This window comes from Copadichromis virginalis, linkage group LG7 (assembly GCF_057382275.1).
Source record: "Copadichromis virginalis isolate Kocher_CV1m ecotype Utaka linkage group LG7, C_Virginalis_male_GT1.1, whole genome shotgun sequence".
Lineage (NCBI taxonomy): Eukaryota > Metazoa > Chordata > Actinopteri > Cichliformes > Cichlidae > Copadichromis > Copadichromis virginalis.
Window position 1 is genome coordinate 54824141 of NC_140624.1, and position 14999 is coordinate 54839139.

At 40.2% G+C, this 14999-nt stretch overlaps 1 protein-coding gene across 2 annotated transcripts; it reads left to right on the forward strand.

Annotated features, from left to right (window-relative positions):
* The first annotated feature begins 1254 nt into the window (after positions 1–1254).
* Positions 1255–14006, forward strand: trappc13 (trafficking protein particle complex subunit 13). Of its 2 annotated transcripts, XM_085464242.1 has the most exons (13): positions 1255–1393; positions 2486–2554; positions 6455–6554; positions 6652–6736; positions 6824–6951; positions 7056–7128; positions 7452–7496; positions 7812–7829; positions 10317–10450; positions 10528–10726; positions 10829–10929; positions 11049–11196; positions 11283–14006. In XM_085464242.1, the coding sequence occupies exons 1-13, from the start codon at positions 1348–1350 to the stop codon at positions 11388–11390; spliced, it is 1254 nt and encodes a 417-aa protein (XP_085320368.1). In that variant the 5' UTR covers positions 1255–1347; the 3' UTR covers positions 11391–14006. The 2 variants fall into 2 exon arrangements, with proteins under 2 accessions (XP_085320368.1, XP_085320369.1); XM_085464243.1 differs by lacking the exon at positions 7812–7829.
* Positions 14007–14999: the final 993 nt, after the last annotated feature.

The window sequence follows — 14999 nt, forward strand, 5'->3', positions numbered from 1 at the left end:
GGAGGCAATATACAAGGAAACTTTATTCAAATTGTTCACCCTTGCGCTTAGTCATTCATGTTATCTTGTGTCCATAGGAACTCCACAGGACATAAACTCTATATATACACCGATCAGGGATAACATTATGACCACAGGCCTAATATTGTGTTGGCCCCCTTTATGCTATCTGGCACCAAGATGTTAGCAGCACATCCTTTAAGAGGTGGGGCTTCCAGGGATCAGACTTGTTTGCCCAGAGCATCCCACAGATGCTCAATTGGACTGAGATCTGAGGAATTTGGAGGCCCAGTCAACACCTCAAACTCATTGTTGTGCTCCTCAAACCATTCATTTTTGCTTCGTGGCAAGGCACTGTATGCTGCTGACAGAGGGCACAGCCATCAGGGAATACCGTAATTAATGAAAGGGTGTACATAGTCTTCAGCAAGGCTTAGGTAGGTGGAACTTGTCAAAGTAACATCCACATGGATGGCAGGACTCAAGGTTTCCCAGCAGAACATTCTCCAAAGCATTCCTCTAACACAGGGGATCATGGTGCCAGTATTCACCTTGTCAAATCCTTATGCTTGCTCATTTTTCCTGCTTCTATCTCATCAACTGTGAGAACAAAATATCCACTTGTTCCACAATATATCCCACAAACTAACAGGTGCCATGATCAAGAGATCATCAGTGTCATTCACTTCCTTCTGTGGTCACGATGTTATGCCTGATCGATGTATATATGCTACATAACCATTATCAGTGAGAAACTGCGCAGTAAATGCTCATGTATTCACTTGATGACAGCACAGTGCCTTCTTTTTTTAAGAGGAAAACTGACTAAATCTCATATCATCTTATTTGACACTGGAATTGTTGCTCTATAAATCAGAATGCTGACAAATTTGTAGCTTTTCTGTAGCTCAGCTTCTCCGTTTGCTGCATGCAGATGAAAACACTGGTGCTGCTTACAAGCCGTGCCCGTGGAAGCAAAACTAACAAATTTCTATTGCTATTTCAACACAGCAGAGGTTATGGCCGAATGTAATGCCTCTTCTCACCGCTAGATGTCAGTGACGTTTATCATTAATATCACGTTTTATCTATTTATTCGCGGTTTGGATTAGGAATAAAACATATGGTAATATAAATTAAATTGTCTAAAGTACAATTTATCAACGGTGACGAAAAGAAAAGATTCTCTGTTGTTGTAACGCCCATCTCGCACTATTGGAGGCAGTATAACATGTCAGGGGTGTCCATCCTGTCCCTAAATGACATGACGAAGAAGAAACTGCCTGTCACATAAGCAGCTAGCAGAGTGGCTAATATCACCCTGATTAGGCTGTTTTCACTGTCAAAATGGATGTAAATCAGGCGAAACAGGAGCACCTGCTCGCATTAAAAGGTATTTTACTGTTAACATATATGTTGTGACTACAGAGGTTGTCTTCATGGTTAGATGTGTCAGTGTATCGCGCTGTTGTCATTTGCTGCTGCTTCAAGTTGCTAGTGGCGCTAGCTAATGCAATATCATGCATTTACTTTTGTGAAGGTGTAAACAAGGCTGATGGCCAGTGGTGCGACTTTAAAGACTTTTCTTTTCGTTTGGGGCGCTTAAAACATATATTAAAGACCCTGTTTAGCAAAGTGTAGCTTAAGGAACTGTGTCATAGTGTAAGCTAACTCTCTCTTGTGCTCTTAGTTGTTGCAGCTAATTTATTTATTGCACTAATTCGTTTTTTGTTTGTTTGCTTGGGTTGGACTTTTTTTCTCGAGGTAACATTTTTTTTTTGCTTCTACTTCCTCTAATCTGAATCTGAATCGGACTCAAAGAAAGAACTCTGGGAAGTTAAAGTGTTCATTTTCCTGTTTCTTTTTGTTAGCTTTCAGCTCACCACCCGCAAAAAGAAATTCTGAGCATAAGTGATATCCTGCAAACTGTGCAGCAGTCAGAATACTAACGGTATTACTCAAGTATTAGCTACTACAGCTACAGGTTTTATGCAGTAGCGAAGGGAAGATTTTATTCCCTGTTTTTAGAGCACTTCATGGACCTGGGCTTTGACATTTGTGTGAGGACTGCAGAACATTTTATCTGTTAGGCAGTTACAATTTTTTATCAGTGAACAGCGTGTAAGAAATGCATCTTACAACAGTTTTGAGACTATTAAACAAACTTCTGGAACTTTAGGCTTACTGCATTTACCTAGAGAGGGAGTTGTAAAAGTTGCATTCAGATAAGGTAACATATAGTTGTCCTTCACACAAAACCTGTATAATTTGTGCGTTTTAATTTTAATGTCAGACCACCACTTTCCCACTCAGAACTTCTCTTTGTCAGCAGATTCTTTGTTGAAATAATCTTTAGATACACCCCTGTTGTGAGTGATTTCAGTAACTGGTAAGCATTCATTCTTGAATGCAGGCTCCTGAATCCATGTGAAAATATCAGCTTGGTCACTAATTGGCTGCTAACCAGTGTCACTTTACTTTACAGTGATGCGCTTAACGAAGCCCACTCTCTTCACAAACCTGCCGGTGACGTGCGAGGATCGAGATCTGCCAGGTGAGCCTGTTTAAACTTGCAGACAGAGTTCCACCCACCGAGCCTGAAATGAATTTCACTCCATATTCTTTAGCAGAGCTGTAGCAAACGAGAACAACAGGGGTCAGGTCTGTGAGACTGAGCATCATGATATTATCAGGGAATCCAATTAGCTCAGTTGATGTTAATCAATCCAGTGCAGGACGTGGGATAGTAGGAGGAAACCACAATGGCTGAGCCACTGTACCACCACTCATAGTAATGACAGTTTATTAGTCAGAGGTCTCATACTCATGTTTATCAGGACGCAGAAGATCAAATAAGACAAGAACAGTAAAACAACAGCCTTGTGTCCATGGTATAATCCCTTGCCTGTGGGTTGTTTTTGTTTTTAAATTGGTAGTCTAATGCTTTTGTTTGCATTGTGTAAAATGGAAAAGTTAATTCAAGGAGAAATCTGTTTGAACGCTTAAAAGCTTCTTGTTCATTAAATCTCCACCTTTTTACATGCATATACAACAATCTGAGAGATTTTTTCCCAACCTCTGTAAATTCATGATCGTGTTCGAGAAGCTCACAGTCAAGCATTGTGAAGCTGAATGATAAGTGGTTTTTTTTTGTTGTTGATGTTTTATTTTTTTTAATGCTGTTGTTTTTCAGAGGTCCACGTCAGCATTGCACTCCACTACAGGAAATAACACAAGTATTGAGGCCAAACTTGGTCAGGCAGCTTCCTCAATTTTTTTTTTACACTCATTTAAACATCCTCTGTGGTTGCACCAGGAAATCCCACTCAAGTCAGCTTACAAACGAAAACAAGATACTGTGTCTGCAATAGAGTCCTTGTTGGGCAAGAAAAAAAAAGTTAATATTTTCATGTTATCAAGCTTGTCCAAATGCTATAAAACAGAGGTAGACACATTAAAGTTGTTGTTGTTGTTAATTTATTTCAAACATGGAAACGATATACAGTTACATTTAGTAAAGAAAATAAGAGAGAGAGAAAAAATACTATACAAAAGTCAATACATTTCAATATAGCTACCGTTCTGATTCATTTACATGTTGAAAGGGAGTGGGAAGAAGTACACACTTATTTAATCCCACACCATTGCCATAAGTTATCAGTTAATATTTAGTCAGTTCATTACTGATATAATATGTAATAAAAATAGTGAACAGATTTCTGATATATCAGAAGTTTCTGTTGTTGTTTTATTATTCCCTATCAGCCACTGAGTTATGTTTTCTGAGTTTGCCCATACAGTGGATATAAAAAGTGCCAGGTTTTTGTAATGTTAAAAAATGAGACCACAGTCATCCAGTCCAGCTCTTTGCAGTGTCACTGTCATCCCATATTTTCTTCACTTTTTTGATGACGCAGTCTTTACTGTGCTCTGTGTTGTGGTATTTTCAATGCCGTGGAATTTATTTCTGTAAACGTTTGGCGACTGATAAGATCAGTGTGATGCTTTGCAAGCTCTCTGCGAGGGTGCCAACCTTTTCCTGTAGCAGGCAAGTGAGTAAATGTCAGGCGAATCCTACTAGAACGCCTGAACTTTACCTGGGGGTTAATCAGTCTCTTTAACTGATGTCGAGTGTGTACCCAAGAAAACTGAATGCTGTGATTCAATAACGTGAAGTAGTTATGAGAGTGCACACTGTTTTATTTAATTTTTTTATTTCTCCTCGAACAGATTTGTTTCTTTTTTCAAATGATTGTGCAGGTTAAGGTGGGAGCATTTTGAAATCATTTATTGTTGTCTAATTAACATCACAAAAACCTGGAATATTAACAGGTGTGTCTGTGTTGGGGTGGGTGTAGTAGTTAATAGTTAATTTGCTAATTATGTCACAATTTTTTGCAAAAATGTCTAAAAGGATAAAAGTGACAACTACAAGGTCAAAGGTTAGCTTTGTAGCTTTGCAAAAATTTAGCCAGATGTTATATTTGTGACAATAATCTTCCATCTTTAAACTACAGTTATTTAAGACCTTTTCTGCTGCTGGGTTAAAAATGTGTGTGCTACGCATCTGTTTCTGGCATTTTTGTAGCAACATCCATATTTGAAGGATTGCCTGCTGTCATTAGTTAAACCTTTATTGGCCAAACATCAGTATAGTTTATACCTTCTTATTAAACCTCTTCAGAATCATCATTATATTTATTAAGTGAGTTACTGACTGGCTGGCAGAGGCATTCAACAGCTAAGCAGTAATTCTAGTTCCTTCTGGTTGAATGCAGCACAGAGCAGTGCAGTGGTAACTGAAGTCCATATAAATCAAAAATGTGCTGACGAGTCTAGGTTGGACACCTATTTCTGTAAGTAGTAGGGAAGTTATAGTTTATTTTTAAAGAGATTTAAAGATGAATTGCATTCGTATAAAAACATTCCTTTTTCTTGGAAACTTGTTGGGTCAATTGAAAAATCAATCGGTACCTTCAGCTGACCCTTTTAAAATTAGCAGGATTTTTTTCTGGGACCATAACTTTAGTATATTAAGTAAAAATTTACCTCAATATTATAAATAAGTCTTTTTACAACTGCAGCTATTGCCATCTGGTGGCCTTCAGATAGAATACAGGGTTAAGGTACTTCTGCATTGGCTTCAGTGAAGTAGCATCTGTATGATGTCTAATGTTGACAGAAACACATATTGGTACTCTCAATGTTTAATCTGTTTATTAAATTTCACTGGAGGAAAAACTTGAAAAAATGTTTTTGAGCATATTTTGGAAGGGTCAAAAACCCATGTGGAATAATGGTTGCTCAAAAAAAAGTAACAGCGTATGAAAGATCTCATCTGTTAGGCTCGTTTTGACGCCAGGCTCGTCTTCTAGCTGTTGCTTTCTGGTCCATATTTATATTGTATTATCTTACATTATACATATGGACCAACAGGCGACTGTTGTTGTGATTTGCTGCTATATAAATAAAATTGAATTGTAAATTTAATCAAATTATTTCTGTATTATAATCACTTTCTAATCTAGTCCTTTTCTAACACACATAAATGTATCCTATAGCTGTGAAATGGAGAAACACACTGTTCTATGTAATAGTTTAGTTTAACTCTCTTTCTTTCTTTTTTTAAATCCAATATGAACACACACATCACTGGGTGATCTGAGTATCAGCAAGGGACACTGAACTGAACACAGGGGCTGGATGTCCCCATTCAGAGTTGAGTGAAGTGAATATGCCAAAAAAAACATTGTCACAAACTGTGAGTCCACTGAAACCCGAGACCCTCTGTGATCAAGCATGTAGGAGTTGATGTGAAACTGATTTGGTTACAGTCTTAAAATGTATTTTTCAGTCCTTTTAGAAGTTATGACAGTTTAAAAAAAAAAAAAAAAACTGTACTCAAAACATATTAATAATATTCAGGGTAGAATCTTGCATGTCTTTATTAAATACATTAAAGTTAATGAAGAGAAAATTATTCTCAGGGCATCAGGTGGAAACTTATATTAAGATGTTAGAACCTGTCATAAAACTAACCACAGTACATATTATTCAGTGAATTGAACACAAGATGTTTGAGGCGGAGTTATTAGAAGGAGACGTTGAAACCTAATGGTTTTACCTTTCAGGTTCAGTCTGCTTTGAAACTTCATCTTCAAAGCGTCTTTCTTTAGCTTTCTCATTCTCCTTGCAGCAAACTGAGCGCTCACCTTGTGCAGCGCTGCCTTACAGCATCAGAAGAGCATCTGCCTGTTAGATATCCATACATTATGTTTCTCCAAAGCCAATTCTGTTAGTGTGCAGGTAGATGTATATCTTATTGTTTTCATATCACTTATCCTCTAAATAGTAAATCTTTAGTGAGGACTCAAATTTCATGTGCGGGAGCCAAATTTTGGACTACATTATACATATCCATGACACCTACCTACCCATGTTTTTGTCTCCACAGGGGACTTGTTTGGTCAGCTTATGAGGCAGGATCCCTCCACCATCAAAGGCGCAGAGACCTTAATGCTGGGAGAGATGCTCACATTACCACAGAACTTTGGGTAAAACACCAATCAGCTGTAACTCTTTAAAGTTAAAAACAGCAGCAAGTGCTTTTTAAAAAAAAAAAAAACGAATTCTTGTCTTCACATCATACAGAAATATATTCCTCGGCGAGACCTTCTCCAGTTACATAAGCGTGCATAATGACAGCAGCCAAGTTGTTAAAGACATTCTGGTGAAGGTACTGTAAAGAAGGAATACCTGCTCAGTTCAGATTGTGCGCTTTGTCTTCCATTCGCACGTAATCACGATGTGTTTCCCTATGTAGGCTGATCTACAGACGAGCTCGCAGAGGCTGAATCTCTCCGCATCAAACTCGGCAGTCGCAGAGCTCAAACCCGAATGCTGCATCGATGATGTCATTCACCACGAAGTCAAAGAAATTGGGACACACATGTGAGTGTTCCCACTCCCGAAATGTTTTCCCAACTCACCAGTAATAAAAAAATAATAATAATAATAATAATCCTGTTTGTTTGTTGCTGTTTTCACATTTCCAGCTTAGTTTGTGCAGTCAGTTACACCACCCAGCAAGGGGAGAAGCTCTATTTTAGGAAGTTCTTCAAGTTCCAGGTAAGTTATGGCTCAGTGTTCTAATTAGGAGATGGTTGTAAAGTCACGAGTAAGCTTAGAGATGAGTGGAGAAATGCCACAGAGCTACAACAGATTGCCTTCCTCTGTGTGGGTTTGGTGTCAGGCAATCTTCTGCCCTCAGTTCAATAACCAGCTGTAGCCTTGCTGCCTTTCCTTTAGATGAATTTCTGTCACTCTGATTCCCACTTTCAGTAAAACTCCAGTTGGACTAAACAGTGCTGCATGGAAATATTATTTTCAGCTCGATGGCGGTATCTTATGAGAAAACTTCAGTGTTCAGCTTGCAATCTATTTTTAATCAGGTTTTGAAGCCGCTGGATGTGAAGACGAAGTTCTACAACGCAGAGGTAAATTAGCTCTTCTCAAGCAGCATTGCGAAGCTCTTATTTCATTTTATAGTCAGGAACATTTACAATAGAGGCAGTTAGCATTAGTTAGGCCTCCATGAAAACCTGTGTGCCTCCAGGTGAATAAATGATCCTGGAGATAAGTGGTTTTCCTGGATAAAGGCATTAAGCTCCCCCCCCCCCTTTTAAATTTTTTTTTAATACTCATTTTCATATCAGTAGCTTCGTGTATTGCAAATATTCATTGTCATCAACATTGGCATGTAACTCCATTTGTTTACTGTGTCTTGTCTTGTATTTTATTTTCTCCATTAGAGCGACCTCAGTTCTGTGGTAACTGTTTCTTCTGTTATCATCACTGAACATTAGCTTCTACTAATCATTTCTGGCGATGGACACTCTTTCTTTCTGAGCTCATACAAAGGTGCAAAGTAAAAGAATGGAAGAAAGTCTGAATATAGAAAAGATCTTCAGTGACTCAGTTGTTTGTTACCCCTTGACATAAACTTCCATTCTTTTTCTTTTGCCCTCTCTTTGTTTCCTCTTCTTTCAAACTGATCCTGCACGGTGTTTGTGGTGTCACATTGTTGTGAGTGGGTACGGCATTGATTGCGGTTAGCATCACAGAAGGTGCTATGATTAATCTCGTATCTATTCGTCTATATGTGAATGATTATGTAGTAGCGCAAGTTCAGCGCTGCTCGTTTTTAAAGTGGACCTATTACTCTTTTCATATGCTGTTCCTGTTAAACACCAACAAAAAACCTCTGCAAAAGCACACACAACGGTAAACGGCTAATAGCAAGCATGTATCTACACTATGATATGAATCATGTGATTAAAGCGCACGTTACTTTACAGTGTTTTTCTGTTAGCTGGTGTTTCCTTAAGTTGCACTCCATTTGACCTTTCAGGGCTGCCAGTGTGCAAAGATCACAGGCTTTAACCTGCTTCAGTTTCACACAGGTTTTTTTCCTTTGTCATAGAGAGTGGACATCCCTAATGTGGCCATCTAATCAAACAGCTCAGACTATAAGCGCGGAAGCCCCACCCACCTGCTCTCCAACCTTCTGTTTGCAAGGGTCAGCCAATCAGAACAAAGTTACTTAATTTGTGCTGTGAATCACGAAACGCTGCCCTAGTGCAGTCTGAGAATAAAATATTGAGCTACAAAAAGCAATTTAATAGGTCCACTTTAACTTTTGTATCACTACAATTATGCTCTTAATAGTTAAACAGCCAACAATGACAGAAGTCTTTCACTATAAGCACTAAAATGTGAGGTTTGGCTGATTTCACACTAACTTCACTCAGAATGATCAAGTCACTTATGAATAACAGGCACAAACTTATCCACGCTTCCTTCTTTTTGTTTCTCACTTTACAGTTGTGGCTGCACAGACAAGTTTACTGTTGTAAAGACATCTGAGTGTTGCTCAACCAGAACATCAAGTAGCTTCCTAATTAAAATAGGAAAGCAGAACATTCTCCACATTTCAGGCATCTAAATTCTTTCTATGTGACAACCTAACTTTCTCAGGGATTAAGAAAATACTCTGATTCTACGTTTGAGATGCATTTATTATGCCTCTGCACAAGGAAATAACTGTACTCTTAACCGGTAATGATTGCTCTCGAATATTAATAAACTTATTGTTTTACTTACTGCTGAGCGACTGAGTAGCAGTATTGAATTTGGCCTGTTACTACACAATACCAATACTTTTAACCTTTCCAAATGGTTTCATTTTTGAGCTGACCAATTTTATATATTTATAAAATCGGTGTACACTTGCAAAAGTTTTATTTTTCTATTTTTTGGTTCTAGTTTAAGCTTTCTAAGAACCCATAACTAGGGTCGCTCAGTGGCCCCAGAAGTATAGTTGTACACCATAAGATCTAAACTGGTAGAGCCAGACATTTACTGCCTGGCGTTACCTTGCTCCACATTTCCTGTCTTGACAGTACTGAACAAATAAAGTCAAACATTTCTAAACATACTTTCATAAGCCAAACTGCTTGATGTTTGATAAACTAATGTTTCACTGTGCAGCCCGTACTGTGCACCTGCCGACCAACAATTGTACTAATATGTCCTCAAAGGTACACTGAGCAAACTTAATAGGATTCAGTTAAAGTTTTTCTTTTAATGCCAGTCTTCTCATTGACATTCAATGTATAACTCCTATATGACCAAAGAAATTTAAGGTTCACATTTAAGTCTGTCTTAAAACACCTCTCAGATGTCTGTAAGAGTTACAGCTTCCTGTGATCTGTGGTGTCCATGCTGGCTGTGAGAAACTTCCATACGTTTCCTAGAAGAAAACAGAAAAATCTGATTGCTCTCTGTCATTTTCAGTGAGTCGAACATTAATTGCTTTCGAGAGCAGCACTCGCAGCATCTGTGGTCTGTCTTTTCTTTTTACACGGCGTCAGAAGTTATATTTTTAGTATCATTCCTCAAAGTCTCAGAGCACATTTGTGACAACAACGGGTCACAGATGTGCTCCCCAGTAAAGAAGTAGCGCGTGCTGTGAGAACCAATGAAGCAAGTGTGCTTGCTGGATCAGGAGGTTTTACCCACTTCCCTCGGGGAAATAACCACGAGAAACTCTAACAGCCTCTGTGAGCATGTGAATATCGTTTTAAGACAAACTTTAAAATATGAGCTCATCCTTTTGAAGCTGGCACATTGGCAAAAGCCCTAACCCAGCTGTTAATACCTGACATGTTGCTCAGTTCACCTTGGAGATTATGTAGCTTGTTATAAAGGCTAACATCAAATAGCCTGTTAGTGTGACGCTGTGCTTCTGCGCTCAGACAGATGAAGTGTTCCTGGAAGCGCAGATTCAGAACATTACCACCTCGCCAATGTTCATGGAGAAAGTGTCTTTAGAGCCATCCATGATGTACAACGTTACAGAGCTCAACACGGTCACACAAGCAGACAAAGGGTAAAACAAACACACATGTGTCCTTATTTTTGATAACATTTTACACTCAATACTCAGCTGTAACTTTTCCTCTGCAGAGAGTCCACATTTGGGAAAATGTCCTACCTGCAGCCTATGGACACACGGCAGTATTTGTACTGCCTGAAGCCAAAGCCGGAGTACGCAGAGAAGGCCGGCATCATCAAGGGAGTGACGGTCATAGGCAAGCTGGACATTGTATGGAAGACCAATCTTGGAGAAAGAGGGAGGCTACAGACCAGTCAGCTGCAAAGAATGGTATCTTGATCTGTTAGCCTACTGCTAGAACAGAGGCGCTCATTTCACTTACTGTATCCTCTTATGAACGAAAATACAGTTTAATCCCCACGTGTCCTCCAGGCTCCAGGGTATGGAGATATTCGGCTGTCTTTAGACCTGATTCCTGACACTGTCAACCTTGAAGAACCTTTTGACATCATCTGTAAAATCACCAACTGCAGGTAGAAACCCCTGAAAAATGAAATCGCCCTCATAATACAACCCTTAGTATTATTCAGTTCACTGAGGGGTTGAATTAGCCCATAATAACCAGCTTTTCTCTGCTTTTCTGATATTGCAGTGAAAGAACTATGGACCTGGTGCTAGAGATGTGTAATACTAGTTCTATCCATTGGTGTGGTATATCAGGGCGACAGCTGGGGAAACTTAGTCCTGGCGCCTTCCTCTCACTGCCCCTCACAGTCCTGTCTTCCGTCCAGGGTCTGCAGGTACGATCCAGACTTTACAATTGACCGTGTGCTCAGATCAAAGTGCTCTTTACCGACTTACTCGTGTGTTTGCCTCTTTGTTTCAGAGCATTTCTGGTTTGAGGCTCACAGATACATTTCTGAAGAGGACGTACGAATACGACGACATTGCACAAGTGTGTGTGGTCTGCCCGTTTACGAGCAACGAGTGCTAGGAGTTTTCTTTACCCTTTTTTGTTTTTGTTTTTTTGCATTTTACATATGAATGGACCAACTGCGGCATTCTGCACATGACACTATGTTTTTTGCAACTTAATGGAAGAATATTGTATTTTACAATTAATTGTGAATAATATAAATCACTTTCTTTGAAAATAATGATGTAAATGTGCATAAATGTTAATAAATCTGTCATCTTTGATTTAATATTGCTTTTAAAAAGGTGCTTCATGGCATCTGTGTTGGCTTTTGTTATTAAAACTCTTACAAAGGCACAGACATGTACTGACTTGATCAATGAGTTTTTGGAAACAGCAGGAGCTGTGTGAGGCTACTAAAGGCAGGGCTATAACATTTTTCTGTCATCATTTAGATTAAGTCCAAGAGTTGTTAGGTGTGGATAATTAAATTATAGTTTATTGCAATAGCAAGTTGTGCCTTGTTCTCAGATGGACAGCAAGTGGAGAGTGATATATGAAATGATGGGATGGAAGGAAGAAGAGAAGCAAAGAGTGATTCACAGGCAAGACATCCAAGCGCTGTCACTAATCTTTGCATTTTGTTATTATCTCATGATACTTGTTTAATCAGCTACCATCTCTCCTATGGACTTTTTAATGTCTACAGTCTCAGATCAACACAGCCCTGCCCTCCAGCACTATCAGCAGCAGGAGCAGCAGAAACCCCTCAACAGCAACATTGTACTGTGGCTGTAGCTCAGGTGGCAGAGCAGGTCAACCACTAATCAGAAGGTCGGTGGTTCGATCTCTGCTGCATGCCAAATATCCTTGGGCAAGATACTAACCCCATGTTTGCCTACTGGTGGTCAGAGGGCCCGGTGGCGCCAGTGTCCGGCAGCCTCGCCTCTGTCAGTGCGCCCCAGGGTGGCTGTGGCTACAATGTAGCTTGTGTGAATGGGTGAATGACTGAATGTAGTGTAAAGCGCTTTGGGGTCCTTAAGGACTAGAAAAGCGCTATACAAATGCAGGCCATTTACCATGTACCCATCAGGTAAAACATCGGTGACGTTTGCTTTGCCTTGTTGCCCATATTAGATTCTTGATGAATGTGTGTTGTTGTTATTCAGTCTGGTTCAATGTGCCCCTTTTTAACTTTGAGCACCCGCCCCTTTAAACCTCTCTGCACGGCCCTGGTCAGTGGCTTCTATCTCCTCCTTTGGCCAGCCTATTACCCCAGCAGGGTACCTGATCACGGGCAGGGCGTACGTGTTGATGGCCCGGATCTTGTTCTTACCATTCAGCTGACTCCTCAGGACTTGCCTGACCCTCTGCAGGTACTTGGTGGTTGCAGCTTTTCTAGCGGCCTCTTCATGGTTCCCATTTGCCTGCGGGATCCCCAGGTACTTGTAACTGTCCTCTATGTCTGCAATGTTGCCTTCTGGTAGTTCAATCCCCTCAGTTCTGACTACCTTCCCTCTCTTTGTTACCATCCGACTACACTTCTCCAGTCCGAATGACATTCCAATGTCATTGCTGTATAGTCTGGTAGTGTGGATCAGTGAATCGATGTCTCGTTCACTCTTGGCATACAGCTTGATGTCATCCATGTACAGGAGGTGGCTGACAACTGCTCCGTTCCGTAGTCGGTATCCGTAGCCAGCCTTGTTAATGATCTCACTGAGGGGGTTCAGGCCTATGCAGAACAGCAGTGGGGACAGAGCATCTCCTTGGTAGATCCCGCACTTGATGGTGACTTGTGCTATGGGCTTGGAGTTGGCCTCTAGTGTTGTACGCCACATCCCCATTGAGTTCCTGATGAAGGCTCTTAGGGTCCCATTGATCTTGTACAATTCATATATAAATATAAAAAATACACATACATACACAGGTAGTAGAGGATGTCGGACTCTCGGGCCACTCTCATGAAGTCTGCTTCTGATTGTTTGGTCAGACATTTACACCAATGTCCTGCTGGAGGTGATTTTGTAGGGCTATAGCAGAACTCACTCTGTTCCTCCTTGCACAAAGGAGCAAAAACCGATCCTGCTGATGAGTTCAAGACCTTCTCTGGCCCTGTCAAGCTCTCCTAGTAACAACCTGTTTCCTGGAATCTCCATGGTCTTGGGACTGTGCTGGGAGACACACAGCAAACTTTCTGGCAGTGGCACACACTCATGTGGCATCCTGGAGAAGTTGGACTACCTGTAGGGTCCAGGTATCCCCTCATGCTACCAGTGATGACACTGATCCTAACAAAATGCAAAACTAGTAAAAAAATAAATAAATAAAACAGAAAAGATGAAGAAGAAAAAACATTCCTGTTTTGGGGGGTGTCTCATTTTTGCCCCTCTAGTTCTGCTACTGTTACTGTATTTAACACCAAAGCGGCTGAAACTTATTAACAACCGCCTCTCTTACTTAACTGATCACATCAGTATCCCACAAGTTCAACTGACTCGATGCTGTACTCTGATTAAAAAGTTCCCTTCATTTTTTTGATCACTATACTTTCCTGTTCCAGGTCTCACTCACTGTGGGGTCTCCTTTACCAAAGAGTCCTCAGAGTGGCCCCTGTAAATAATCCTACTCTTGCTTACCAACTCCAAATTCTAGTTGAAGTTCTCATGTTCCTAATAAAGACTATTAAACTTGTGACTGTGTCTGGGTCTTGATGTTCTGGTCTTTATGACTATGGATAACTTGAAAAGTGGTGGTTCATCCAAAATCTTGTATTTGTTTGCAAAAACTAAAGTTCTTTGTCAGTGAACAGTTTATTGAGCTCAAAAGGAAAACTTAATTTGAAATTATGTGAAGCAGATCAATCTGGTATGGTCTTTGGTCAGAATAACAGCTGATTTGAAGTGTGTCCTCATCTTTAATTTCCTTGCCTGACGTGATTTCACTGACACTGAACGGCCACTGTATCAAAGTCTGTTCTGTATCAACGTGAACATGACTCAGCTGCTTATGTCAATAGCACAAGGTTCTGCAAAACACTGGCTTTTGCATGAATTGTGATGGTGGAGAGCATTTTTGGTCACACAACTAAAGTAAAAGAAAAATTACTGCAGAGAAGAAAACGTGTAAACACCAAAAAGCACATAGTGTGGAAAATGAGCCCAAGGGTATAGCCGTACTCATCCTGTTCCTCCTCACACAAAGGAGCGGATACTATTTCTGCTGATGGGTTAAGGACCTTTTACAGCCCTGTACAGCTTTCCTAATAACTGCCTGTTTTCTGAAATCTCCTCCATGCTCTTGCAGCATACAGCAATCTTTCTGGCAGTGGCACGTGATGATGTGGCATCCTGGACAAGTTTGACTACCTGTAGGGTCCAGGTATCACCTCATGCTACCAGTCATAACACTGACCCTAGCAAAATGCAAAACTAGTGAAAAAACAGTGGCAAAAGATGAGGTGGAAAAACTTCACCTGTAGAACCATTGCTATTTTGGGGACTGTCTCACTGTTGCCTCTCTGGTGCACTTGTTAATTTCATTTACACCAAAGCAGCTGAAACACATTAACAACCCCCTTCTGTTAACTTCACAGACCCGATCAGTATCAAGTTCAAAACACTTGATCTTGAAGTATCCTTGGGCAAGATGCAGAACCCTGAGTTACAAGTTGGGTGTGTAAATGTT